The sequence below is a fragment of the Mercenaria mercenaria genome, chromosome 14, assembly GCF_021730395.1.
Source record: "Mercenaria mercenaria strain notata chromosome 14, MADL_Memer_1, whole genome shotgun sequence".
NCBI lineage: Eukaryota > Metazoa > Mollusca > Bivalvia > Venerida > Veneridae > Mercenaria > Mercenaria mercenaria.
In genome coordinates, this window is record NC_069374.1 from 73,566,886 (window position 1) to 73,593,533 (window position 26,648).

General features: G+C 35.3%; 1 protein-coding gene across 1 annotated transcript in view; it reads right to left on the minus strand.

Moving 5' to 3' along the window:
- The window catches only part of LOC123526932 (uncharacterized), a 31,079-nt gene extending 12,473 nt beyond the window's left edge, over nt 1-18,606 (minus strand). The window contains exons 1-8 of the mRNA XM_053523888.1: nt 18,439-18,606; nt 16,381-16,537; nt 15,313-15,576; nt 13,830-14,047; nt 11,486-11,750; nt 7,284-7,457; nt 5,546-5,767; nt 4,067-4,126 (exon numbers count right to left, since the gene is read on the minus strand). Of these exons, the coding sequence (XP_053379863.1) occupies nt 4,067-4,126; nt 5,546-5,767; nt 7,284-7,457; nt 11,486-11,750; nt 13,830-14,047; nt 15,313-15,576; nt 16,381-16,537; nt 18,439-18,528 (1,450 nt within the window). The 5' untranslated portion in view covers nt 18,529-18,606. The remainder of the gene's footprint in view (nt 1-4,066; nt 4,127-5,545; nt 5,768-7,283; nt 7,458-11,485; nt 11,751-13,829; nt 14,048-15,312; nt 15,577-16,380; nt 16,538-18,438) is intronic.
- Between the last annotated feature and the right edge of the window lie 8,042 nt (nt 18,607-26,648).

Below are 26,648 nucleotides of genomic sequence, written 5' to 3' on the forward strand. Positions count from 1 at the left end.
ATTGGTCCAGTGTAATGTGCGACTTACAACTGAATGCACTGACTTTATTAAACTCTATAAGACGATCTCACTAAACAACAAGAAGTACAATTGATAGTGTACCTTCAGAAAGCAATCATACATATACTGGCAATGATAAAAGTGAAGAATACTGACAAAATGTAGGTGAAATTAATAAGGCTACTTCACTTTTGACACGTTTGGTACGGGAATGGGAAATATTCTACATCAAGTATTGCATTTAAGTTGTTCAAAGATACCTTACATTGATACGATTTTAAAGAGATTTCTAAAACGATGTATTCCGAAGAAACTAACGAATTCTTCAGGACAGGCCATATGTAATTTGGGAGGATTCATTCGAGGCTTTGTCCAGCAAGGGCTTGTTCAAGGAGGAAAAGCGACAGTAGGGTACTACAATCCATCGTCATCTGACATCAATCTTCCAGTTCCGTCAGACAGAGTATTAAACGATTTCAGACCAAAGTCAATTGCATTTGGCAGTGATAAATTGGAACTTAGAACTAAAACTATAGAAATGTCGACTGAGTTTTTGGTTATTTTTTTTTCCTATTAGAGTCCCTGGTTCTAATTTATCACTACCAAATACATTCATTGAAGGGCAAAGCCACGCACGAATCTGACAAATTGTCCTCCGAATAATCTCTGGCCTGTCCAAAATAATTCTTTAGTTTCTGCAGAATAAATCATTGCAGAAATAGTTTTGCAATCGTACCATTGTAAGGTATCTTTAAACAAGTTACATGAAATATTTGATGTAGAATATTTCCTATCCAATCGTTTAGTTTCCACAGTTTCCTCTTTATAAATACCACTTAATGTTTGGAAAGTCCATCGTATATTATTTGTAAAACATTTTCGTTTAGGAGTTTTTTTATGTCGAAAAAGTCATGTGCCTTTTAGATGAAAATCTGCACTTGACGAATCTTGGAGTGGAAATAGTGCAAACTATTTTTGTAAACATACATGTCCGGCACCACTTAATGCGCTGTTATTTGCACTTTCTTACATTTCGTTTGCTAACCTTTATAGCTTGGCATGATGGAAACGCGTCTTCAACCTTAAATATGAAAATACATTAAAACTGTTTAAATTTCAAATAATTATTTAACAAGATTGTTTTATACTTCAATAAAGTTAAGTCGTGCATTACTTCCTACCAAAAAGTTTCATGGAACATGATAAGGCTTTTATCAAAGAAACTGTTATCTAAACCATCAAAGGGCCGCGTGATACTGCACGAAATGTTCAATCCTGATCAGGACAAATTGTGTACATGAAACACAATCGACATGTTCCGAGAGTTGGACACTATTTTACAAGTAAAAGTTTGCGTCCTAAATTGCTTGAAGTACAAGTTTGCAACATAAAACAGTTTGAACAAGATTTATTTGAGTATAAAATCTTTTGTGAAACATGCAGAACCAACTTTTATGAAATTGTTCACAATTAGTTGGGTTTTTTTCACGTTTAAGAGCCCCAAAATAGACTAATTTGATCATAATTAATTAAAAAAATCGACAAGAAACGACGCCATTCAAATATCGAAATATTCACAAGACCATTTTATACCTTCAATAACTTCAACAATTTGAAATCTACGACGCTGAAACGCAAAAACGAGTGTGACGTTACCCGATGAACAAGAACAAGCGAACGTGCGATAATTTTAGCAAATATCCGCCATGTTGCAAGTTTGCAACCATTTCGCTCGTTCGAAGTAAGTGTGCAACCACTTCTCGTCTTGCCCCTTGTTAATTATTTCCAGGAATGAGGTTACTTAAACCAAATCCTTTGAGCAGTTATGAACTCTTTTACTGGATGATGCTTTTTGCTATGTTTTGTTTTTCTAATCAGATATATGTGGTAATTAAAAGGCAAGAATAAAAGATGAATAAAAGTTTTATTTGACGTAATTATTTTTATTTAGGACAAAAATGATGAAAATAATCTTGTGTGAACCTTCCAGATAAAAAAAAGACAAATATAGTTACAGCAATCTTTAATGGTCATGTGGCGGCCATAAAAAGTCTCCCCGTTCTTGGATTCAGTGTTGTTTTTTTTTAAATTTCTGGTCCTTTTAGATCATGGTGTCCATTGAATGTATTTGTAAAAGATTTCCGCTTAAGCCGGGGCGTAAGGGGACTTGCACTTCCCATTTACCTGTCATGAAAAAACTCAATCAAACAGAGCTGCATTTGTTTTTCTTGCTTGCATTCTGTGCTTCCATAGGAGGTTCTTATATATTTAGATAGATAGATTTATTTCAACATTAAATGTACAATTACATGGCAAGTATAATATTAATACATACAACAAATAAGAAACAATGTATGAATTAATATAGACTTGTCAATCAACATTATATGTCAAGGAGAACACAAAAAATGAGTTAAAAAAAACTCTTATTTCCATTGTGGTCCTTGAAATGTAGTGCTATATGACATAGGAATATATCAATGAGTGAAAATTAATCCGAGTTGCCGTGCAACATTAAAATGACTGAACATATTGAAACTTACTTAAAAATGTTTATAGCACATGTTGTAAACGTTACACATTAAAATGACTATTCTATCTATCTGAACAAGTTGAAACTTACTAGAGAAATTTAAAAAAAATTGTAGCCCGTGTTGTAAAAGTTAGATTGAATTTAAAAAATGTTCCTTAACCCTTGATTTAAAAGAAGAGGTAGTTCTAGAATCCCTGATATATTGAGGCAAACTATTCCACAGGGTACACCCCATATAGGCAAAAGAGTGTTTGCTAAAGCCTTTGACAATAGGAATAGCGTATCTCTTGCTATCTGACACTATATCACATGTACTGTCAAAGTTTGAACCAACCTTTACCCCGAACCTAGTAGAGTAATTATGGACAACACAGACAGGGGAAAAATTATCACTTATATATGAGGGAGCAAGGTTTGAATTAATTTTGAAAACAAGACAAAGAGTTACTCGGTTCACTCCATCTGCAAACAGCTAACCAGTTAATATTTGAAAAATGCTCTTTACCTATATGAGACCTAGGATGTAATCTACATACAAATCTGATCAAGCTAAATGGATTTAGGGCATTATATAAAGATATATAGAAATTATATAAAGGCTTAGTGTGTGTGTGTGTGTGTGTGTGTGTGTGTGTGTGTGTGCGTGTGTGTGTTAGAAGTGTGTTCATCTGCGTGCTGTTAGTTTCGTTTTAGGGAGGCTGCGTTTTTGGAATGTGGCATTCCCTGTTTGATATCTATCCTTGTTTTGTAAAAATCACATCTTATTTGTTTGGGTGTCTGATTTTCAGTTTTTATATAACGATTGATGTTTGTTCGCTATGAGTTATAAATCTTGTCAAGACAACAAACTGATATAAAATATCATATGTGTTAGAAAGAAAACAAAACACTATCATCATCTACCCTTACCTTCTATCTTGTGATGATATATTTCTGGACACGACAACTTGTTAAATTTCATGAAATATAATACAAGTTTAGCGGGAATTTAATTTGTTCGTCAAAATTAAAATGCTTTTCTAGAAAACATGTGTTCATTCATTTAAGTTGTAGCCTCACGATTGCAGTGGAAAATTTAACTTCGGGAAAATGTTCATTCCATTTTGTTAAAAGGACTGCTTTCATGAAATTTTGTTCGTTCAAGTTTTTTAGGGGAAAATCAAAATATTTTGATAAAAGTTCCGAATTTCCTATTTCAGTTTCAGAATAAGTTGGCAATCCTCTTTTATTCTCTCGAAAAAGTTTTTGTCATGAAAACTTTTAACTTTATTGAAAATCTTATACTTCGACTGTATTCGTATTATACACTTAATATTTCACCGAGACTTTAATCTAGATTTTACAATATTTAATTCACTGCGACTGTAACCTAGAATTCCTAATATATCCTAATATATTGAATCCAATGCAACTATAATCTAAACTTTCAATATTTAAGTCGATACGATCATAATATAACTTTTCTTACATTCAGTTTACAGTGATTATAATCTAAGTGGTTGTAGATTCTGTTGTTGCAGCCTAAACACATACCTACTCTAAATTCCGGAAAAACTATTTTTATCAGCCAGAGCGGTCGGTGGTCTACCATATCTGAAGTCAAGACAATACATTAATTGAATATGTTGACTACAATTTCAAATCTGATCTTATTATGAAGTTGTGATAATGTATCATCAAACAATGCTTTATCTCAATCAAAAAAGTTCAAACAAGCAAATTCAAAGAATTGACTCTACTCTTCCAATCCCAATTCTATAATGTAGACAATGTTTGATGTAACACAACATTAAATCTGAACCGTGAACTTTTGCATACGTAAAATGTATAAGTAAATAAGTATTTATTTATTATAGTGACATGTGTACACAGTTTTACATAACTAGGTTATACAAATACATACAAAATACACCCGGCCCAATGGGCCTATAAGTCACTTTTAACCATGTAAGTAATCATACGGCATTTACATGAAGTCACAAATGAATACAAATACATACAATGTAGTAATATCTTTAAAATTAAATATTAAATTATAACAGTGATGTAATAAATTTGTTCAAACTTGAAATTGATCTATTCGTAATAATACGATGCAAGTAATATTATCTCTACTGTTTTAGAGTCAAATTATCCATATAGACTATGACGTCTATACAAGTACGCTTTGACAATGTACTTAGCCAGTGTGCGAGGTTTGTTCTTAATCAAATAAATCAATTTTCCAGAATCAGTCTTTGTATATGTAACGGTTCAGATTTAATGTTGTATTTGAAACAAATATTGTTCTACAATGACGAATTTTGTTAAACCAACATTACATACGAAAGTAATTCAGCCAGTAAAAATGATAGGGTCAAGTGCTTGATATTTTGTAAAACCGATCTGAAAACGTTGTCCCTTCTGTGGGAAAATCGCGCCTTTGGTGACATTTTCGTATACAGAAAATGTTCCACTTTGTAAGTTTTAATGAAACTTTTCATAGTTATAGATCTATATATTTTAAATGAATTGTTCAAATACAATGTATACGTCCGTGCGCTTTATTTTTCACAATTCGCCAAAAATCAACAGAAGCCCATACATACCTACCTATTTTATGTGACTAGTTTGAATTATTTTACATCAAACCCTGTCCTTATAAAAGACAGTAACGTTGACTGTTTGACACTCCAATCATGGGCTAAATTTGATTCTTAGCTTACCTGATTTGTAAAAAATGGAACTCAACCAAGTTATAAAAAAACTGTCTGTCGGAATATTACACTGGTAAACTTTTGCAAAAAAAATGAAAGCAGTTTCATGTCGGTTAGTAAATTATCTTTTCACGATGTACACTTCCGTTGTTAAGGGATTACTCTACGTGACATGGTAACGTTTCCATCGCCTGATCAGTATGCTTTGTGGCCTCAAAATGATTTTGATGTCAATATGTAATTCATAAAAATCTGAAAACGACTGTTGTATAATTTTGTCCATATTTGGACGAGAAATATTATCACACAAACGTACCTGATTGGGACGTTGTAAGGTTGAGTATTTTATCTCTTTTTTCAGGAATAGTGTAAGATAAACGAAATCCCTCTCGAAAAAGCAACTGACCACAGAACGATACCGCAGTATAAAAATGCAAACTAGGTAATAAGGTGTAAGTTTGAAACTCTCCGAAGGTTCTGTTTCCATTGCAGTATGATTTTGCTATGCGCGTATCTTCCTGCCAAATAAACTGTGCACCTGGTAATTTCAAACAAATGTGAGAGTCAATTTGTTTGTATATAACTCAACGTATATTTGCTAACTTAAAGTCAAAATTTAAATTTATTTTTAATGCAATGTCATAAAGTACTTCTCAAACAGCTTTTCAATAATCAAAATTATAAGTCATCAGTATTTCGGATAATATATAATAAATATGTATATATGTAATGAAGAAAAAACTAAAACACTTGATATAAAGGAAGCGCAGAAATCAGCTCCAGCTTTCAGTACAGAGGAATAGTTTTCAAGCTAGGATAATGTACATCACCCCTGTTTTTTTTTAAGTTACAAAATAGAATTAATTGCAAATAGAACAAGAGGGCCAAGATGACCCTAGGTCGCTCACCTGAGAAACACACCATAACAGTATAAACATGTTTGACATAGTGATTTCATGGAAACAAATATTCTGACCAATTTTCAGATTTTTCAGAAATAAGAATTTTTAGATCGGACCAAAAATGTGGTCTCTTAAGTGTAAACAAGCATTTTCTTCAAAATGACATAGTGACCTAGTTTTTGTGCCAAGATGACCTATATTCGAATTTGACCTAGATTTGATAAAGGCAAGCATTCTGACTAAATTTATCAACCTCGATTGAAAAAAAACAACCTCAATCGCATACGAAACGTTTTTCTTTGATATATCCTAGCGACCTAGTTTTTGACGTCAGATGACACATATTCAAACTTGACTTTAATTTCATCAATGCTAGCATTCTGACCAAATTTCATGAAGATCAATTGAAAACTACAGCCTCTATCGCATATACAAGGTTTTTCCTCGATTTGCCCTAGTGACCTAGTTTTTGACCACAGATGACCCATTTTCAAACTCGGCCTAGACGTTACCAAAGTAATTATTCTGACCAAACTTCATGAAGATCAGTTGAAAAGTACAGCCTCTATCGCATACACAAGCTAAATGTTGACGGACGACAGACGTCAGACGACGGACGCCGGACATCGAGCGATCAGAAAAAAAATCCATAGGAAAGGGAGGTTATTTGGATGCAGATGTAAACTTCAAAAGAGGCTTTAATGAAATGATAGCATAAAGTATGAATCATAATGAGCTATATTTCATTCAAAAATAGAATCTGCTTTATATTAAGATAGAATAAAATATTGTTTTACACACCTAGTGTAAAACATATTCATTTAAAAAAGAAGTATTTTATACTGATTTGTCCAAATATGACGTTTTTTTTTATTCTATATCTAGTCTATTTCGTCCCTGATATTGTGGTCAAACAGTGAGACTAAAATAAGAAAAAGCGTTGACAGGAAAATTTGAACTTCAAAAAGTCATAACACACCGCTTAATCAAAATATTTCAGTATATCATGATTTTATTACTACGCCCGAGATATGTTATTTCCACAGACGGACGGATAAACGGACAAAGGTTTGACGGTATTGTGAAAGCACTACGCACCTGCTGGCGTTGCTGATATATAAGGATGTCATGTATCAATTTAGTTTAACTTACCGGAAGTGCAGCTAACATCAAAATCTAACAGAATGAAGCTACGTTCAACAAATTGCAGAATACTCCATGTATAAACCATATCAATTTCTTGTAAATGTCCCAGAAAACTTCCTGATGAAAGTTCCATAGACGGCAACCCACAAAGCATTTTCTCCGGGCATGGTGCTAGCGCATCTGAAACACGAATAAATAAAAGCTGCATCTCACAAAAGTATACCTTATAAGCACAAATTTCAGTGAAACAGCACTTGCTCGAGCAGATAATGTTTGCCCGGGCCGAGCGGTTTGTTTTCCCAGGCCGAGCAGTTAATGTTGTCCCAAGCCGAGCGGCTTATGCTTTCCAAGACCACGCAGTTTATGTTGTTCCAAGCCGAGCAGTTTATGCTTTTCCAGGCCGCGCCGCAGTCTATGTTGTCCAAGGCCGAGCAGATAATGTTGTCCAGAGCCGAGCCATTTATGTCTTCCCTGGCCGAGCAATTTATTTTTTTCAAGGCTGTGCAGTATACGTTGTTCCAGGCTGAGCAGTTTATGCGTTCCCAGACCTAGCAGTTAATGTTCTCCCAGGCCGAGAAGCTTATGTTGTCTCAGGCTGAGCAATTTCTCTTTTCCAAGGCCGAGCAGTTTCTGTTGTCCCATGCTGAGCAGTTTATGTTTTCCCAGGCCCAGCAGTTCATGTTCTCCAAGGTCGTACTGTTTATGTTGTCTCAGGCCGAGCAGTTAATGTTTTCCCAGGCCGAGCACTTAATGTTGTCCCTGGCCGAGCAGTTTATGTTTTCCCAGGTCAAGCAATTTATGTTGTCCAAGGCCTAGCAGTTCATGCTGCCCCATGCCGAGCAGTTTATGTTTTTCCAGGCCGAGCAGTTTATGTTTTCCCAGGCCGAGCAGCTTATGTTGTTGCATGTCGAGCAGTTTATGCTTTTACAGATTATGTTGTCCTAGGCCGAGCAGTATATGTTTTCCCAGGCTGTGCAGTTTATGTTTTCCCAGACCTAGCAGTTAATATTTTCTCAGTCGAGAAGATTATTTTGTCTCAGGCCGAGCAATTTATGTTTTCAAAAGCCTAGCAATTTATGTTGTCATAGGCCGAGCAGTTAATGTTTTCCAATGCCGTGCACTTTATGGTGTCTCAGGCCGAACAGTTTATTTTTCCCATGCCAAGCTGTTTATGTTTTCCTAGGTCGAGCAGCTTATGCTGTCCCAAGCCCAGCAGTTTATGCTGTCCCAGGCCAAGCAATGTATGTTTTCTCAAGCCGAGCAGGTAATGTTATCACAGGTGTAGCAGTTCATGTTTTCCCAGGCCAAGCGGTTTATAGTATTTTAGGCCGAGCAGTTTATGTTTTCTCATGCCGAGCAATTATGTTTTCCCGGGTCGAGCAGTTTAAGTTTTCTCAGGCCGAGCAGTTTATGTTTTCCCAGGTCGAGCAATTTATGTTGTCCCAGGCCGAGCAGTTTATGCTGTCCAAGACTAAGCAATTTATGTTTTCCCAGACAGAGCAGTTTATGTTCTCCCAGGCCGAGTAGGTAATGTTATCTCAGGTGCAGCAGTTCGTGTTTTCCAAGGCCAAGCGGTTAATGTTGTCCTATACAGTTTTCCGATATATTCTCTGTCCCGAAACCCTGGCTTACTCTATCGTTTTGCTTATTCCAGTTACTTTTATCTGCAGAATAAGTTCAGTCCCTTGAATGAACTTTCATATAATATTTAAACGTTTTACGGTCCATCATTTACAACATTAATGTTTCGATAACGTATGTTGTTTCGTGTTATAACATCCGCAGAATTCCGAGGGACTGGTTGGTGCCCGAACCCGGTAGGGCATAACGTGTCCTGAGTTATTCTGAAGCTGTTATAACTCGAATTGAACATGCGCTAACGCTATTCTAGTTTAAAACTAGTAAAAACTAATTAACGAACAATGCGTTTACGCTTTGCCTAGGAACGCGCATATCTAAACATGTGTTTTTACAGCACGTGATGGGGGCCTCCGTGGCCGAGTGGTTAAGGTCTCTGACTTCAAATCACTTGCCCCTCATCGATGTGGGTTCGAGCCACACTCGGGGCGTTGAATTCTTCATGTGAGGAAGCCATCCAGCTGGCTTACGGAAGCTCGGTGGTTCTACCCAGGTGTCCGCTCGTGATGAAATAATGCACGGAGGGGCACCTGTGGTGTTCCTCCACCATTAAAGCTGGAAAGTCGCCATATAACCTATCATGTGTCGGTGCGACGTTAAGTCCAACAAAAAAAATTTACAGCACGTGAACGCGAGAATGGCAGTTTTATGCTAAAATTCTTTATGGAAACATATTAGATCTCAAATCCAAGATAAATATATATTGGCCACATTAATGTTTTAACGCGTAAGTCCTTGTGTCATCCAGTGACACTTTCAGAATGTTAAGGGTATACGTTATTGTATGTAAGAGCAAATAAAAACCGGTAATTGAGTCAAAAACTATTATTTATTCTAAATTATAGATATTGTAGTTTTATTATAAAAACAAAAAATTAGTGTGCACATAATTAACTCCACTAACCCATCCTCTTCCTCCCGCTTCAGCCCCCCCCCCCCCCCCCCCCACCCCCCACCACATACACACAAACAACCAAAAAAATTTGCACTGAAGTTAATTATTCTACAAAATAAGTGAAAATAAACCGGGGAACTGATCATGCTCTCCCATGCGGCCATATTTTCGAAGCTTCAGGATAACTTGGAGAATGAAAATAAGGGGATGCCATTGAACAATTGTGTAATCTGTCTTTTAAAGTAATGCCAGCAGTATCTGGCAAAGAAGCTTTTTAAAATTCCCACTTTATGCATAAAAGGAAAAGTGACAACGCCCTCTACGGATTGTTGTTGTTGTTGTTTTTGACAAACGCAATAACTTGATCTGGGAAGGTTAGAGAGCCATCCAAAAACATTTTTGCAAAAATATTTTAAAACAAAACTAGCAAATAGGAGATGCTGTTTAGAAGATTTTTTAATCTTTAGTTATGGCAGATATACAGGCTCACTCGTAGGTTTAATTGTGTGACTTTATCTTAAATCGGGCTAGCAGTTTATGAAAAAACTTCGTTTAAAGTTTCAGCTATAAAAAAAAACATGGGGAAAAAGCCGTGACGGCCGTGTTTACCGACAAATCGCAATACTTATAAAAATCTTACAAGACGGACTGAAATTATTTCAAAATCGGTTATTTGAAGATTTCTTATTTCTAGCTATAATGAAATCCGTTTGCAACCGAGTGGAACGGTTTGAACAAATAATGGAGAGGACCACTCAAGACATATCCAGGCCAAGTTTCATCATCTTCTAATCAGTGGTTTTCAGAGGTGAAATCATTCGAAGAAAATGTTGATGCTAGGACGCTAGACGGTAAGTGAAGACAATAGCTCATCTTTAACACGTTGTGCTTTGGTGAGCAAAATGCAAAATACTAACTGGTCAAGCTATGAAAATATAGAATGTTTGACTAACTGAAGACACAGGTAACGGTATTTTCAGGTAAATATGCCAGTACAAAAATATACATTCAGATATGTATCGATATACTGTGGAGAAGCCACTGTACATGTTATACCTTAGCCCTAGGTATACTATAAGAACCATGTTCCTGAACGGGAAAATATACTAACCTATTTCAATCGCGCATTTCTCACATAAAACGCACAGTTCGGAAAATGGATACTATGGATATTGAACAAGTGGTAATTTATCTTCAGAGAAGCAACGCGTAGTCTATAGTTTCAACAACGTTACAGGAAAAAAACTTGGGTGAACTTCCCTAATGAAGTTCCGGTCTAGATCGGATGTTCATTAGGGAAGTTCAAGCAAGTTTTTTTTTCTGTAACGTTTGACGAAAGCATAAAATATGTGGAATTTCTCTGCACTATGGAATATTGAGACAGTATTACTGGTGCACGATGGAAGATAAATTACCGCTTGTTCCATATCACATTGAACTGTGCGTTTTAGATGAGATATGTACGATTCAAATTGGTTAGTGCATTTTCCCGTTCGTAGCCATGGTTCTTATATAGATATTGGTCACATGCCTAATTACTGCACCATAGTATTAAGCTTTCTTTTTATAAATTCATATATAGAGGTTGTACATATGAAGATATTGCATGAAGAATTACTACTTTCTACATCAAAATGAAGGAACACTTAACAGTATTAACCATTTAACAGCATACCTTTGTCATGAAACATGTAAACAGAGAATCCTCTATATGACTCATCATCATTTTCTTTCCGTGTACATGCGCGGAATTCCAGGAAAATATTTGGAAATGGAACAGGCACGCTTGGGTAGTGTCCATTGTATTTATTGTCAAAAATATAGAATATCTGAAACTCCTCTGTTTTGGTATGTCTATGATCTCTGGGGATCAGTTCCGTTGACACTATGATAATGTCACTACATAACTCATCATTCTGAACTATGTGCGAATCATCTAACTGAAATTCAAAAACAAAAAAAAATATACTAAACTGATTCTTCTGCTAACTTCATGCTATCAGATATTTGTATTTTAAATGTTTTGATTAGAAACAGGAATACCCCATAGCAAATGTCTAATACAAAACATCGCCAATGAATATTTAGATATATTTACATGTAGCTAACTCAAAATGTAACTTCTTTTTAATCGCAATTTCAAACACGACGTCGCGTTTAAATGTACGACACTTTTTGCCGCGCCGTAGAGCTATATAAAATCATACATACAGAAGGAACCTAAAAGCCTGTCGAAACACATTTTTTCTTCTTTTTTAGCGGGGGGGGGGGGGGGGGGGGGGTAAATGTAACAACGACACAATGATATACCATATGGCGATTAATCAGCTTTTGATGGCGAAGAAAGACCCCAGGTGTCCCAACGTTTATCATGTTTTCACAGGCGGGTACCTACGTAGAACCTCAAACCTTCCGTACGCCAGCTGAAAAATGAATAACTGAAAGCCATGGCTCGAACCTATATGGGTGAGGAAAAAGCGGCTGGAAGTAAAACGACCATAACCGCACGGCAACGGAGGCAGGTAAAGCAGATGCTATTACGGTCGGTTTAAATTAGCAAAGAATATTTTACATTATTAATTATCTTGCGTTAGCCGGGTCCACTGGCTCCAGAAAATGCCACTGTACATGTTATACCCTACCCTAGGAATACTAGATTGTCATGAACGGAAAAATGTACTTACCCGTGCACCAGTCAAATTGTCTCAATATTTCATATTACAGAGACACTCCCCATCTTTTATGCTTGCGTCTACGTTACAGAAAGAAGACTTATATTAACAATGAAAAATTAATAACCACTTGTTCAATATGCATAGTACCTATTTACCGAAATGCGCGTTTTAGGTTAGAAATGCACGATTGAAATGTGTAAGTACATTTTCACATTCATGACCATGGTTTTGATAGTATAGCTAGAGGTAGGGTATAATATATGCTTTGGTGCCAGGCCAGTGTCCGGGTAAATATTGTTATTCTACCGCGTGGCTCCTTTGTTATGATAGGTTTAGATTGGGCACATAAACATGAAAAGCGCACGAGCGCAGGCTGGTAAAGGTAAACGTAAATTTATTTACCGTCGCTTTGTGAAACAAATAACATAAGCTCTGTAGAGTTTTGAGCGACCCTATTTCAAAAACAGTTAAAACCAGTTATACCTTACACCCAGCAATTCGATGGTACCCATTTACAGCTGGGTCGACTGAGGCAATCGTGATAAAGTGCCTTGCCCAAGGACACACTGCAATGGGAGTAGCCAGGATTCGAACCAGAGGCATTCACCTCCGTAGGAAAGCGTCTTAGAATGCGTCCACACATGGTAACCAAACACTACCCTGACTAAGGTTAATATTTGAATATTTGCCTGGACCTGTACTCGTGCTTTACAAGCGGCGTTGCACACAATACATGCATACAAACTCGATACTATTTTCCAAAAAGTGAAAACGACATTAAACTTTTTAAATATCGGAGAAAATTGAAAATAGAGGTACATTGGCAAAAAAAATAGTAGTTGGAACTCCCTTTTTGTAGTTCCAGTATATGCCACTTTAGTTTTAAAAGTCTATTTCATTATGTATCACCAGCTGCCTAGCTCCGAAGATTGAGCACAGTACTCTGCATCGTGAGTTTGCGACTTGGATACACGGAAGTGTCTAAAGTTATATCAAAACCCAAAATTATACGGAATCCACAAACTCTGCTTACGTTAACTAACCACCATTTTGTAATTAAAACAATGTTGTAAAACGGTTTTACCCGAGTCAAACAAACAAATAAACACTGTTACGTAAATTGTGTTAGATTCTGCTTTCAAAGAAAACTTCAGAAAATACATATTTTACTAGCTTTATTTACTTGTAAATTTAAATGAAATAAAACCGTTTAATGATTAAGTGATTTTAGCATTATCTGTTTCCATAAACGCAGTTTTCTATTGCTATGTTAACAATTTGGTGCAATTTTCCTGTCGTCATTTCCCTACTATAAAGTTAAGTGCAATGGTTTGTGTCATATACCTGATTATTAATCTTCAGAGAAATGTCTGTAAATTGTAACGTAAACCAGTCTGTCGCTGAAATTATATTCCACCTGTAAACTTGATCATCTTTGTAGCTAAATGGGTAACCAACACTTGTCAACACTTCGAAGTCGTACACTATAACTTGAAACGTGTTCACGTTATACAATTGGTCCTCAAATATATCGAAATATGTCGATGTTGACATGGATAGATCTAAAGCAAAACATACACCTTTAAGAATGGTAGAATCATAGAATTTAATCAATTAGAATAATTAGAATTTTAACGAAATAATTGAAAAAGACTGATAGACCCGATGGCCTTATACTGCTCCCTGACTCAAATGGGTACCTCAGTTCTTGGTAATGAAGTCTACACAATGCTCTATGCAAAATATCTAAGCTCAAGGACTTACGATTATAGGCATAACGGTTTTAGACTAGAAGACTTTTTCCTATACATGTCAATGTTTAATAACTGAACCCATGGAGTTGGGCCAATTTTGAATTACTTTATTTACATCGTCTTGTCTTACTAGCTGGTTAGTTTAAGGTGGCAATGCCCAAAACGCAACTTAAATCTTTGGGTCCTAACCGTTTTTAAGGCAACGTCCCTATTTTCAACTTGCTTTTTGTCCGTTTCGTTTTATGTTATGTTTACTGCTTTATATATTGGTGGTGTTACGTCCCTTTAATCCTGCAGAACGTTGAATTTTTGTACTACTGACCTAAACATCGATACCAAAATATGATCTTTTGAATAATACATATAAGAAATAAGAAATACCGCAATTCGTATTAAAGATAATGCAATTTGTAATAAAAAAAATATTCTAGAATCTTATCATAATGGAACACTTTGAAAGTCTATTAAGCTTTAACGTTAATTACTTCAACAAAAAAGCGTAACTTAAGAACTAATATATCCAAAACATTGATCAACGTGATGAATGAAATCATTGTTAACAGTTCAGAAGCGTAGGATTAGTATGTATCATTTCAATTCTAACACGACATACACTAAAATATTTCCCTACTTTTTATTGGCCATTGTTTCGTTTGACTCTGACCTGAAACGAATGGTTATACTGTATAAAAAAAGTTACATGTCCAGCCTTCTTGTTTTTAGAAAAGTAAATGGAGTCGTGTTAGAATGTAGTTCATAGAGGTTGGCGATGAAACAAAGAAACAAGGACAATCATCTTATAGGAACATTCTATTCGGTTCAAACAACGTAATCTCTTAGAAACTACACACTAAAGAAGTGAGTGACAGACATATAACCAAAACACATAGTCGGATTAGAAACAGATATTAAGGAAAACACATTTACATCAAGAAACACTGTTATGATCTCGGGACGATCCGTGACAGCAACATCACTTAGAAACTTAAACTGGTAAAGTACGCACAAACTCTCAACAGACACTGTCTTGTTGTGGCGTACATAATCAACACTATACAATCACAGATACAAACCTTGCCAGCATGGAACCGTTGCGGCTGTGAAATCGGTTCGGAAACTTCTGTAACTTTGTCTTTCATCCGCAAGAAATATCCTACAAGTCCCATTTGACAGTTCAAGGCCAATACAAGAAGTCATGATGTAGAAACACCAGTCATGACACTCCTTGTACGGCATATTAAATCCTGTTGCATTTTTCTCCGACAAAGGTATGAATAATTCAGTAGTTTCTAATACTTCACGATGTTGACGACTGTAGCACCGCAGTGACAGTGATCCTGTAATAAACAGTTGTTAGATAGAAGGTCAGTATTATGTGCCCGAAGTATGACATTATTATGTCTCTTGACAATATTTAAAACTTGGCCTAATACTCAAAACACTTTAGAGAAAAAAATAAATCATATGACGCGGAATGCATATGAAGTCATAAATATATTCTCGAAACTGAAAAGAAACACATGTCGTAAATAAGCTTTTGAAACTGGGAAAAATGTCATTGCTCAATATTACTGGGAGACACACACATAAATCAATATAAAATTGTTAAACGACGTTATTTTGATCTTAATCTAGTTTTGTGTTCATATTATGAAATGCTATCGTTTAATATAATGCTTGTGTTTAAATAGAAAGCGTTGTTAAATAACATACCATAAAATTAGATGATGTTCGCTTTGAAATGTATATTAATGCCGTCAACATAAAATTTTAATAATCAAAACAATGGAAATATATCAATATCATCTGTAAGATCTATGAGACTTTTTGGAAGCAAAAAAATGCAGCCAAACAAAATAATGGCAGACTCTATTTAATTGAGTTCGTGGGAGAACGTGCAACATCCCTCAAACCCCCTGACACGACTTGAGCAATATACATGAAAAGAACTCAATCCAAAATGACTAGAAATTGTAACAAAACTGTGTATGTAGCCGCCACAAGGAACTAAAAAGTTACGGTTGTGGTAGTTTATAAAATCTGTAAAAAGATCCTTTGGAAGCATAGACTGCAACCAAACAAATAAAAAATGAATGGTAACTTCCACTGCCTTACATTTAATAGGTATACCAGAGCAATACCTTCTGTCCTACAGCCCAGGAGTTCTAGTTTTACACAGACTGGTTTTGCGTAGTCATGTTCATAGGGATATACCCGTAAAAATCGTGCCAAGAAGGGTTCGTAGAATAAAATGGTATGAGGTTCTTCGATTGCACGTGTGGTATCAACGACGAAACGCTGCAAAACAACATCAAGAAGTTATTTCTACAAGAACCTTATGTACTGTACAAATTATCTGCTTAAAGTATGATACTGGGTACTAACGGTTATCTGTACAGCTTGGTTGCATTAGTTATAATCATCCAGAACTGTTAAAATGTCTGTTTAAATTTTTGACGTGATCTGAACACAGACAAAAAAAGTACAGAATGAGCAGATCTGACCAGATTAAACTTGAAATTACAGAAATAAACCTACCAAAAGCCAGTAAATAAACACCGATAGATTTATACTAAATGAAACTGTTGGCCAGTCAGAGGAGGCGATATAAAACGAGTTCTACTTAATTGTGAAAGATGAAAAGTAATTACCAGATTTTAATGAAACCATATAATCACCTTAATGTTTTCATTATAATTGCGAATTCTGGTCAATGTCTTTTACAACTGTAAAACAATAAAATGCCGTGGTATTTTAAAACTTTTGACGTTAAAACATAAAGAACCCCTATGAATAATTAAATGCTTTCTCTAAAAATAATTTACATCTGGCTTCTTCAAGTATGCACAATTATGTGACAGTGACCATGGTAAGATTTTGTTTTTCAAAGTGGTGCCTGAGAAATTTGGACATTTAACATTTGATGGTTATACATTAACATTGTGTATATATTTCTTTCTTTAAAGAGAGGATTTGTATTCTTTGGATATTCTAAATACAATTTTGATTGTGTGACAAATTTGGAATTAGCACTGAAAGATTTAAATTTGATTATTCCTGCATATCATAGTTTGCGTTTAACATTTTCAAGGTAGCTGAATTTTTACTTTTCAAAATAATTTTTGTTGTTGTTAATAGTTACTGGTTTGTGTTTCTGTCTGTTACCTGTAGTATTTTTTAGTATTTTAAGCAAAAGCAGTTGTTACCCTTAGACGTAACAGTACATAAAAGTATTTTTTTCTTAAAAATCTATTCCAAAGATATGAAAGATAAAAGAATTATTAAGTTTTGTTTTTCCGAATTTTCTTGCCTTATATCGAAAATCGTTCGTTTCTAAATTAAAGGCATTGACTTGATTTATTTGTTTTTGCTTAGTTTTGTTTTTGTTAAGGTTAACGTCGCACCGACACAATCATATGACATATGGCGGCTTTCTAGCTGGATAGCTTCCTCACATGAAGAATTCAACGCCCCGAGTGAGGCTCGAACCCATACTGATTCGAATTTGACTATTCCTGCATATCATAGTTTGCATTGAACATTTTCAAGGTAGCTGAATTTTTACTTTTCAAAATAATTTTTGTTGTTGTTAATAGTTACTGGTTTGTGTTTCGATTACCTGTAGTATTTTTTAGTATTTTAAGTAAAAGCAGTTGTTACCCTTAGACGTAACAGTACATAAAAGTATCTTTTTCATAAAAATCTATTCCAAAGATATGAAAGATAAAAGAATTATTACGTTTTGTTTTTCCGAATTTTCTTGCCTTATATCGAAAATCGTTCGTTTTTAAATTAAAGGCATTGACGTGTTTTATTTGTTTTTGCTTAGTTTTGTTTTTGTTAAGTTTAACGTCGCACCAACACAATCATATGACATATGGCGACTTTCTAGCTGGATGGCTTCCTCACATGAAGAATTCAACGTCCCGAGGCTCAAACCTATATTGATTCGAAGTCAGGGGCCATAATCACTCGGCCATTGGGGCCCCTGTAATTTATTGAATTCTTAAGATCGGGTTGTGGCCGCAGAATTTATAAATGATGTTATTACATCAGTTCATTTTGTTGAAACTTACACATTTCTTTTTCAACACAATGTTCTAAATATGTTAAAAATGTCAAACGTATGCTATTAATAATATGAAAGATATTGACAAAGATCTCAAGTGAGCATATGAACCTCCGTTAAGTGTGTTTACCTCGATATTGTGACGTATTAGCGTGTCTCTGCTGATTCCGTACTCTATATAGAAAGAATGACAACCACGTACATGTACATCAAATGACATTACATTCTCAGCAGTATGATTATCTACTTCCAACCAGTTATACAAAACTATGCCATCAATTGTTGTAACAAAAAGCAGATCAATCTGAAATAGATGACACTAATGAAACAATCTAATATTTTCCTCTGTCGAAATACGGTCCTTACTTTAACCAAATGAAATGCAAGTTATAAATAAATCTTCTGAAAGACAGGAAAGGCAAATCAATAAAATCTGTCTGAAGATATACATGTAGATGTCTCGCAGTCTGGGTGTTTATCAAATACATGTATCGATATGGACATCGTTCTACAACCATAAATGATCTTGAGTGGGTATCCATAACGTCACTGTTTTACTTCCTTAGTTTGCATTTTGTTTGAAACTAAGCATTTATGTAATGAATTCGAGGAGTCCGAACATCAGAAGAATTCGATTTCCAGCAAATCAATTTTAAGGTTGTTTATCAAACATTAAGAAATAACAAAGCCCAACGTGGTGTAAATGTTGATCGCTATGTGGCACTGCCAAATCATACTAATTATCGCCATAAGGCACTATCATTATCAGACTGCTATTCATCGTGTGGCACAGTCACCATTAAACTGCTTAATGCCATGAGGCAACGACACAATCAGACTGCTTATCGCAATGAGGCAAAGTCACCATCAAACTGCTTATCGCCATGAGGCAAAGTCACCATCAGACTGCTTATCGCCATAAGGCAAAGTCACCATCAGACTGCTTATCGCCATGATGAAAAGACACAATCAAACTGCTCATCGCCATGATGCACAATCTACATCAGACTGCTTATCGCCATGTGACAACAATCGCCATTAGACTGCTTATCGCCATGAGACACAGTCATCATCAAAATGATCATCGCCATGATGCACAATCACTTATCGCCTCGAGGCAATGTCGCAATCGTATTGCCATGCGAAGCTAATGTTAACACGCATGAGTCAATATCTCGATCAGGCTGCTAACCGGCATGTGTTACCATCAGACTGTTTATCGTGTTAGGCAATGTAGCTATCAGACTGCTTATGGCAATGAGGCTAATGTCACCATCAGATTGCTAATCGCTAAGAGGTATGGTCGCAAGCTGACTGCTCATCACTATCAGGCAAAGGCAACAACAGACTACTTATCATCATCAGGAAAATGTCGCCATCAGACTTTTTATCGCCATTAGGTAAAGTCTCCATCAGACTGAGTATCGCTATGGGACAATGTCATCATCAGACTTCTCATCGTCTTGAGTAACAGTCACCATCAAACTACTTATCACCATGAGACAGTCACCAACAGACTGCTTATCGACATGAGGCACAGTCACCATCAGACTGCTTATTGCCATGATTTACCGTCATCATCAGACTACTTCCGCCATGAGACACGGTCACCTCTAGACTACTTCCACTATGAGGCACAGTCTCCATCAGAATGCGTTCTTCTATGAGCACAACCATCATCGGAATGCTTACTAACATGAGGCACGGCCATCATCGGAATGCTTACTGACAAGAGGCACATTCACCATCGAAATGCTTACTGACATGAGGCACATTCACCATCAGAATGCTTACTGACATGAGGCACAGTCACCATCAGAATGTTTTCTTCCATGAGGCACATTCACCGTCGAAATGCTTACTGCCATGAGGCACATTCACCATCGAAATATTTACTGCTATGAGGCACAACCACCATCGAAATGCTTATTACCATGAGGCACAGACACCATCGAAATGCTTACTGACATGAGGCACATTCACCATCAGAATGCTTACTGACATGAGGCACAGTCACCATCAGAATGTTTTCTTCCATGAGGCACATTCACCATCGAAATGCTTACTGCCATGAGGCACATTCACCATCGAAATATTTACTGCTATGAGGCACAACCACCATCGAAATGCTTATTACCATGAGGCACAGACACCATCAGGTAGTCTGGCTACCGACTAGATAATTTTTTTCTTTTTTTAGAAAACATTAATTCTGTGAAAAATTCTGACTTCATCAGTCCTGGCTCTGCTTATCTAGTCTGGTAAACTCTGGTCAGAGCTTGTGACCGATATCTAATGATAAACCGTTAGCTGACCGATCACAAGTATGCTACAGTCTGCAATAAATTTCTCCTGTGGATAGAGATCTTAATCAGCAGTTAGTTTACGTGTGGTCATCAGGTCTTCATGAGCTGAGATTCAGTTTTGTGTTACAGTTAAATCTGGTTTGTTTTAATCATACACAAAAAAAAATCCGAAAGGTCTGAATTGACCGTAGTCTTCTATAATAATTATGAAAAAAAACTACATATATATGAAAATATTAAATAGTCTTCTTATTGGTTTGATTAATAAATATGTATAAACTATTTAGAAATGCATTATGTTACTTTGATACCAGTAATTAAGTCTTATCAAATCGCACAGTGCATAATAAAATAAGAAATCAATTACCTTTCCATAAACAACAGTTTTAATAACATAATTATTAGGTAAATATATTCAATAGTGTATCCTTAACAGCAAGTATTGCATTGCCAAAAGTGCAAATGATATTTGTTTTAACATAAACAGATATTGAATGATGTTGAACAGATATTCAGTTAAAGTTGGACATTATAAGGCAAAATGAATATTTTAACAATGGATTCAGCATGAGATGTTTTACATTAAAAAGCGTTAAGATGTACTTAAGGCATATTTAGATGGAAGTGATGTTCTTTTTTTTTCTTAACTTTTCAAAGATAGTTTAGAAACAGAAATTCATTTCCTGAAGTCCATAATAACTAAATAAGACCAAACAACAATTATAAAGAAAAATCATTTAGAACCAAAATCTAGAGATCGGTGCCCTTACCTAGCAAAACTTGGATTCAAAGTCTCGCATATTTGTTACTACTGTGATAACTTTGACTAAACTGAAGTATAATTTTCTTTGTATGGGAATGAAATGAGTACATGTATGTGTGTGACTTCTGCACAATCTACAGGTCTACAACAGCAATTTTCAATTCTGCACATATGACAAATTACAAATGTTTAAAGCCTTAATATTCAATCAAAGATAATCCCTGCATGACCACGTTGAAATTAACTGAAGATGGCATTAAGGATCTCAAAAGATTTTCAACTCGTGCAAAAAAAATTTATAATCAAGTTATATTTTACATTTTGAGACGTCTGCTAAAAGAAAAAAATCTTTTTTACATAACCGTTATCATAATTACCATTTCTTTTCAGTGATGCAGTGTTATAAATTTACATTTTGTTATAAATGTTCTTGCTAGTAGCTGCTGAGTTATTATACATGTATAGAATTAATCATCTGTACAACATCTTTTTCCTAAATAAATCATTCAAATTAAAAAACAAAACAAAAAACAACAACAGAAAGCATGATATGCAAAAAGTATAAACAACATCATTAATCCACTATCAGACTATATTATCCATTAAGTATTCTTCCTAGTTCAATAATTTTTACCAAAGTGCTCCCTATAACCTACAGATCAAGGTTGTTAGGTTGTTAACAGCAAGGGTTGTTTATAAACATGTGTGAATGGCAATAAATATCTCAGAACCCCCACGCCATGTAACATGATCATTATCTAATGTAATAGCTTTTCCTCAGACAAAGGTCGATCTCCAGGATTTAGGAGATGCTCAAACCAATTTTGCACAGACCGTATGTTTTGAGAAGACAAGGGACATAATTATACAAAATTTGAATAACCTCAGGAGTTATCTCCTTTGAACAAATCATACGGTCTGAACACAGACTAACCATCAGGCTGTTTATGACTGATCGACAAACCTTATATTTAAACCTTTTAGATATCGTTGCATACAAATAAATATAGCTATCCTGTATATATAGCATCACTAACCAATAGATATGAATACAAGTGCCAGACCTTTAGATATGGTTGAAAGTCTTGAAGTATGTCTTACTTGCAGATACGGATGTTTGTCATACAATGAAGCACACCATCCGTTGTACTGAGGTCTTGCTTGTCTCGGTTCGTGAGCAATTTGAGAAGAAGAAGCCGATAGCTGGAACTCTTGTATCCCTAAATCTTTCATTCCCAGTTCGCTTTGACAAGAAGAAAACCTTGTTTCTGAAAACAGTGCCAAAACTAATGAAACTTCGTCAAAGTATAAAACTAAATTTACAACATGCTCTTTTATATCTGTCATGTATGCACTTAACTTGTCAATTTAAATACTAAATAAATATTGAATACGACAACAAAATAAGAGTACAATTTTTTTTTATGATCAAGTAAAGAAAAACTTATTACAAATACGTTTTTCTTCTCCGTTCAGTTACAATGGAATCACAAACGTCAATATTTTTCCATACTGACGTCTGAATTTCATATCAGGTCTGTGACGTCATTCAAACGTGTACTGCTGATTTATTTTATTTATTTAAGTTATTTTTGTCAGTTTTATTCAGACTATTGAACAAATTCATCATATTAATTCAGTATTAATGTGTTCATGTGTATATAATAAAAGGATTAGCAGCTTTGCATCGAGAAATGTGCATTCGTTCTTTCGCAATATTTCCACTGCACAACTCTTATAAAACTTTGCATCGAGAAATGTGCATTCGTTCTTTAGCAATATTTCCACTGCACAACTCTTATAAAACTAATAACCTTCAGGTTCTTTGTGATCTGACACTGTATATCAGTCCCTAACTGATCAACTTTGTGATCTGACACTGTATATCAGTCCCTAACTGATCAACTTTACTAATACGATATTTTGATCTCTGTATAAATGAAAATAATTCTGAAATATCTAAATATCAAAATGAATTGATTTTGTTCAATTAGTAAATTTCATTAGATTTTAACACTCATCTGTTCTAAATTTTCCTACACAATGTCATAATATATGTTTAACCGACATAAAAAGTAATACTATGAATACAAGATGGTCATGATGACCCTATATTGCTCACCTGTTAAACTTGGCCTTGGAATCATCAAGATAAACATTCTGACCAAGTTTCATGAAGATAGGGTAATAAGTGTGGCCTCTAGAGTGTTAACATGCTTTTCCTTTAATTTGAATGGTGACCTAGTTTTTGACCCCACATGACCCAGTTTCTAAATTTATCTCGGAATCATCAAGATAAACATTCTTACCAAGTTTCATGAAGATAAGCTCATAAATATTGCCTCTAGAGTGTTAACAAGCGATTCCTTTGATTTAACAGGGTAACCTAGTTTTTGACCCCATATGACCTGTGTTTAGCGACCTGTGGAGTTTCCACTGTTTTTACTAGTTAAACTTGGCATAGGAATCATCAAGATAAACATTCTGACCAAGTTTCATGAAGATTGGGTCATTAATGTGGCCTCTAGGATGTTAATCCTGCTTTTCCTTTGATTTGACCTGGTGACTTATTATTTGACCCCATATGACCCAGTTTCTAACCTATGTGCAAGTTCGTATCAAACCAAAGCATTAATGAAACCTCTATATGTTTGAATGGGCCAAAATAGAAAATTTTGCCCCTTTCATGTCCAGTAACTCTAGAACCCATGATGGAATTTAGCCTGTTCTCAAAAGGAACCGAGATTTTATTGTGACTTAATTTTATTTTGATTTTTTTGTGACCTGTGGAGTTTCCACTTTTTCTATTTTAAGTTGTGTGTAAGTGTGGTTAAAATGAATATCACTTCTAACGTGTTCACAAGATAAAAAATAACAAATTTTGGCACTTTCAGGGGTCAATCAGGGGTCGTATCTCCAGAACCTATGATTGGATCCAATGGATTTATCAAGGAATTCAAGATCTAATGTTGTTAAAGATATTTGCAAGTTTGTATTAAATCAAAACCAAAAATGAAGTCTTTATATGGCTGCAAAAGCCAAAATAGCAAATTTTGGCCCTTTAAGGGGCCATAACGCTGGAACAAATAATAGGATCTTGCCAGTTTTCGAAAAGAATCAAGTTTAATTAAAATTGATTGCATTGCAAAATGTGATCTCTATCGTGTTCACAAGCCAAAATAGCAAATTTTGGCCCTTAAAGGGGCCATAACTCTGTAACCCATGATGAAATCTGGCCAATTTTTGAAAGGAACCGAGATATTATGCCATTACAAGTTGTGTGTAAGTTTAATTAAAATTGATTGTAAAATGTGGTCTCTATCATGCTCACAAGAAATTGTGGACGGACGGACGGACGGACGACGAACGAAGGGCGATCACAAAAACTTACCTTGTCATTACGTGACAGGTGAGCTAGATTTTTTAGATAGATTTATTTCGATAATTGAGCAAACATAACATAGTTACAATACATGCATATAATAAAATTTATAATCACATATAAAAGTTGTCATATGAAGTAATGTGTTATGAACTATGTCAGTCACATCAATATCAAGGATGACACAAGAAAGAGAAAAAAAATCTCTTATTTCCATTGTGGTCCTTCATGTCAGAAACATGAATTACTTGATAGCAAATCTTAGCATCTGACTTATGTGCACGGTACATATACATTTGTATATGCTTATAAGTTCATACTGCATTGGATCAGTGTTTAGTTTCCTAGGAGTTGTAAGCTTTCAGCTATTTGAACGACGAAAATAACAATATTTTTGATAATGTTAAAACCAAACACATATTGAGGTCTAAACGGTTTCATGTAGTCACTTTAGTGGTTGATTTAAGATTTGTGTGGATTCATTGACAAAAACACTTCATTGATATTAAGTAAATTCCACTTGATAAACAATATATTTGCCCCAGCTTCCTTAGATGTTAAGACTTGAATAAAGTGTTCGTTCATTTAAATGCAACCAGCTAGAAAATGTCAGAAAAAGAGCCAAGTTGTAAAGTTTAAAAGTTTTTATAAGATGATTTTAGTGTTTTAATTTTTTAATCTTGTTACTAAACACCTTTTGCTTATGTCATGTAAGAGGTCTCAGATACAGAAATAGAAAAAAATGGAAACTACAAAATCTAAATTTTGCTTTCCTTCCCTGTAGGAAGGTTTCAAAAAAGAATGGGGACACTTTAAAGTGGTTACCTGCTGTATCTGGCGCTGCACAGGATAGAAGTGTGACAAAGGTTGTTGCCATGGCCTCCTTCAGTAGACTTAGTCCATAATCCACTCCAATGAAAAGTGAGACATATCTTGCTTCTAATGGTCTGGTGGTCAATGAAATATTTTATTACAATGTGACAAAACGATTGCAAAATGGTTTATGTCTCCGCGTATAGACGGATTTAAACTGATCTTTCGAACAAAAGTTATACTCCTTGTAAATATAGATATACTTGCAAAATATATAATGTTGACAAGATAGTAGGCACTTTAAGCTGAAGTACTAGAGTTGACTTCATTGGCTACTTTTCATATCTACTTAACTGAAAAGCTGACTACTACTTACCCTGCTCCAAGGCAGGACTGATTGGTTCCCAGATCGCAATTGTCGTGCGGAATAAGCTGGGCAAAAGCAATTCAACTTAATGCGATAGTCTGTGACTGGCGAGAGTCTGTGGCAGGTCAATAACTTTATATGTGGGAGTAATTATACTAGTAAGGCAGCCTACCCTACCCAAACAAGGCAGTCTGAAAGACAGCTATATCCCCCGCCACTGTTATGGATAGTGAAAGGATTGATGGTATTGGGCGGAAACATTGACGTTGTTAAGTGTATTTTATAGTCCATGCATGACGACATCAATGAATTTGAAAATCCTTCAAGGGGCTTAGGAGATACAGAGCTGACACAAAATGGAAAACTCAAACCTTTGACCTTGAGTCAACATGGCTGACACATAAGTTCTGCATATCGTCTTGATGAGGTGATCATTATAGTTTGTTTTATTATGATAAATAAAGTTGATTTTCAAACCACTAGCTTCTTTATTACTGGTAGTTGGTTATACATTGGATTGGTAGATATCAGAGCCGATACACTGAGACCTGGGTATCATACAGAAAAATGAAGTCCTTACACAAATTTTGGCCTAAGTTTCATGAAAACCCTTCAAGGTGTTTAGGAGATACAGAGCCCAAACCTTTGACTATAAGTTGTGACCTTTACCTTGAGCCGACATGGCTGATTCATGAGTTTGCACATCGTC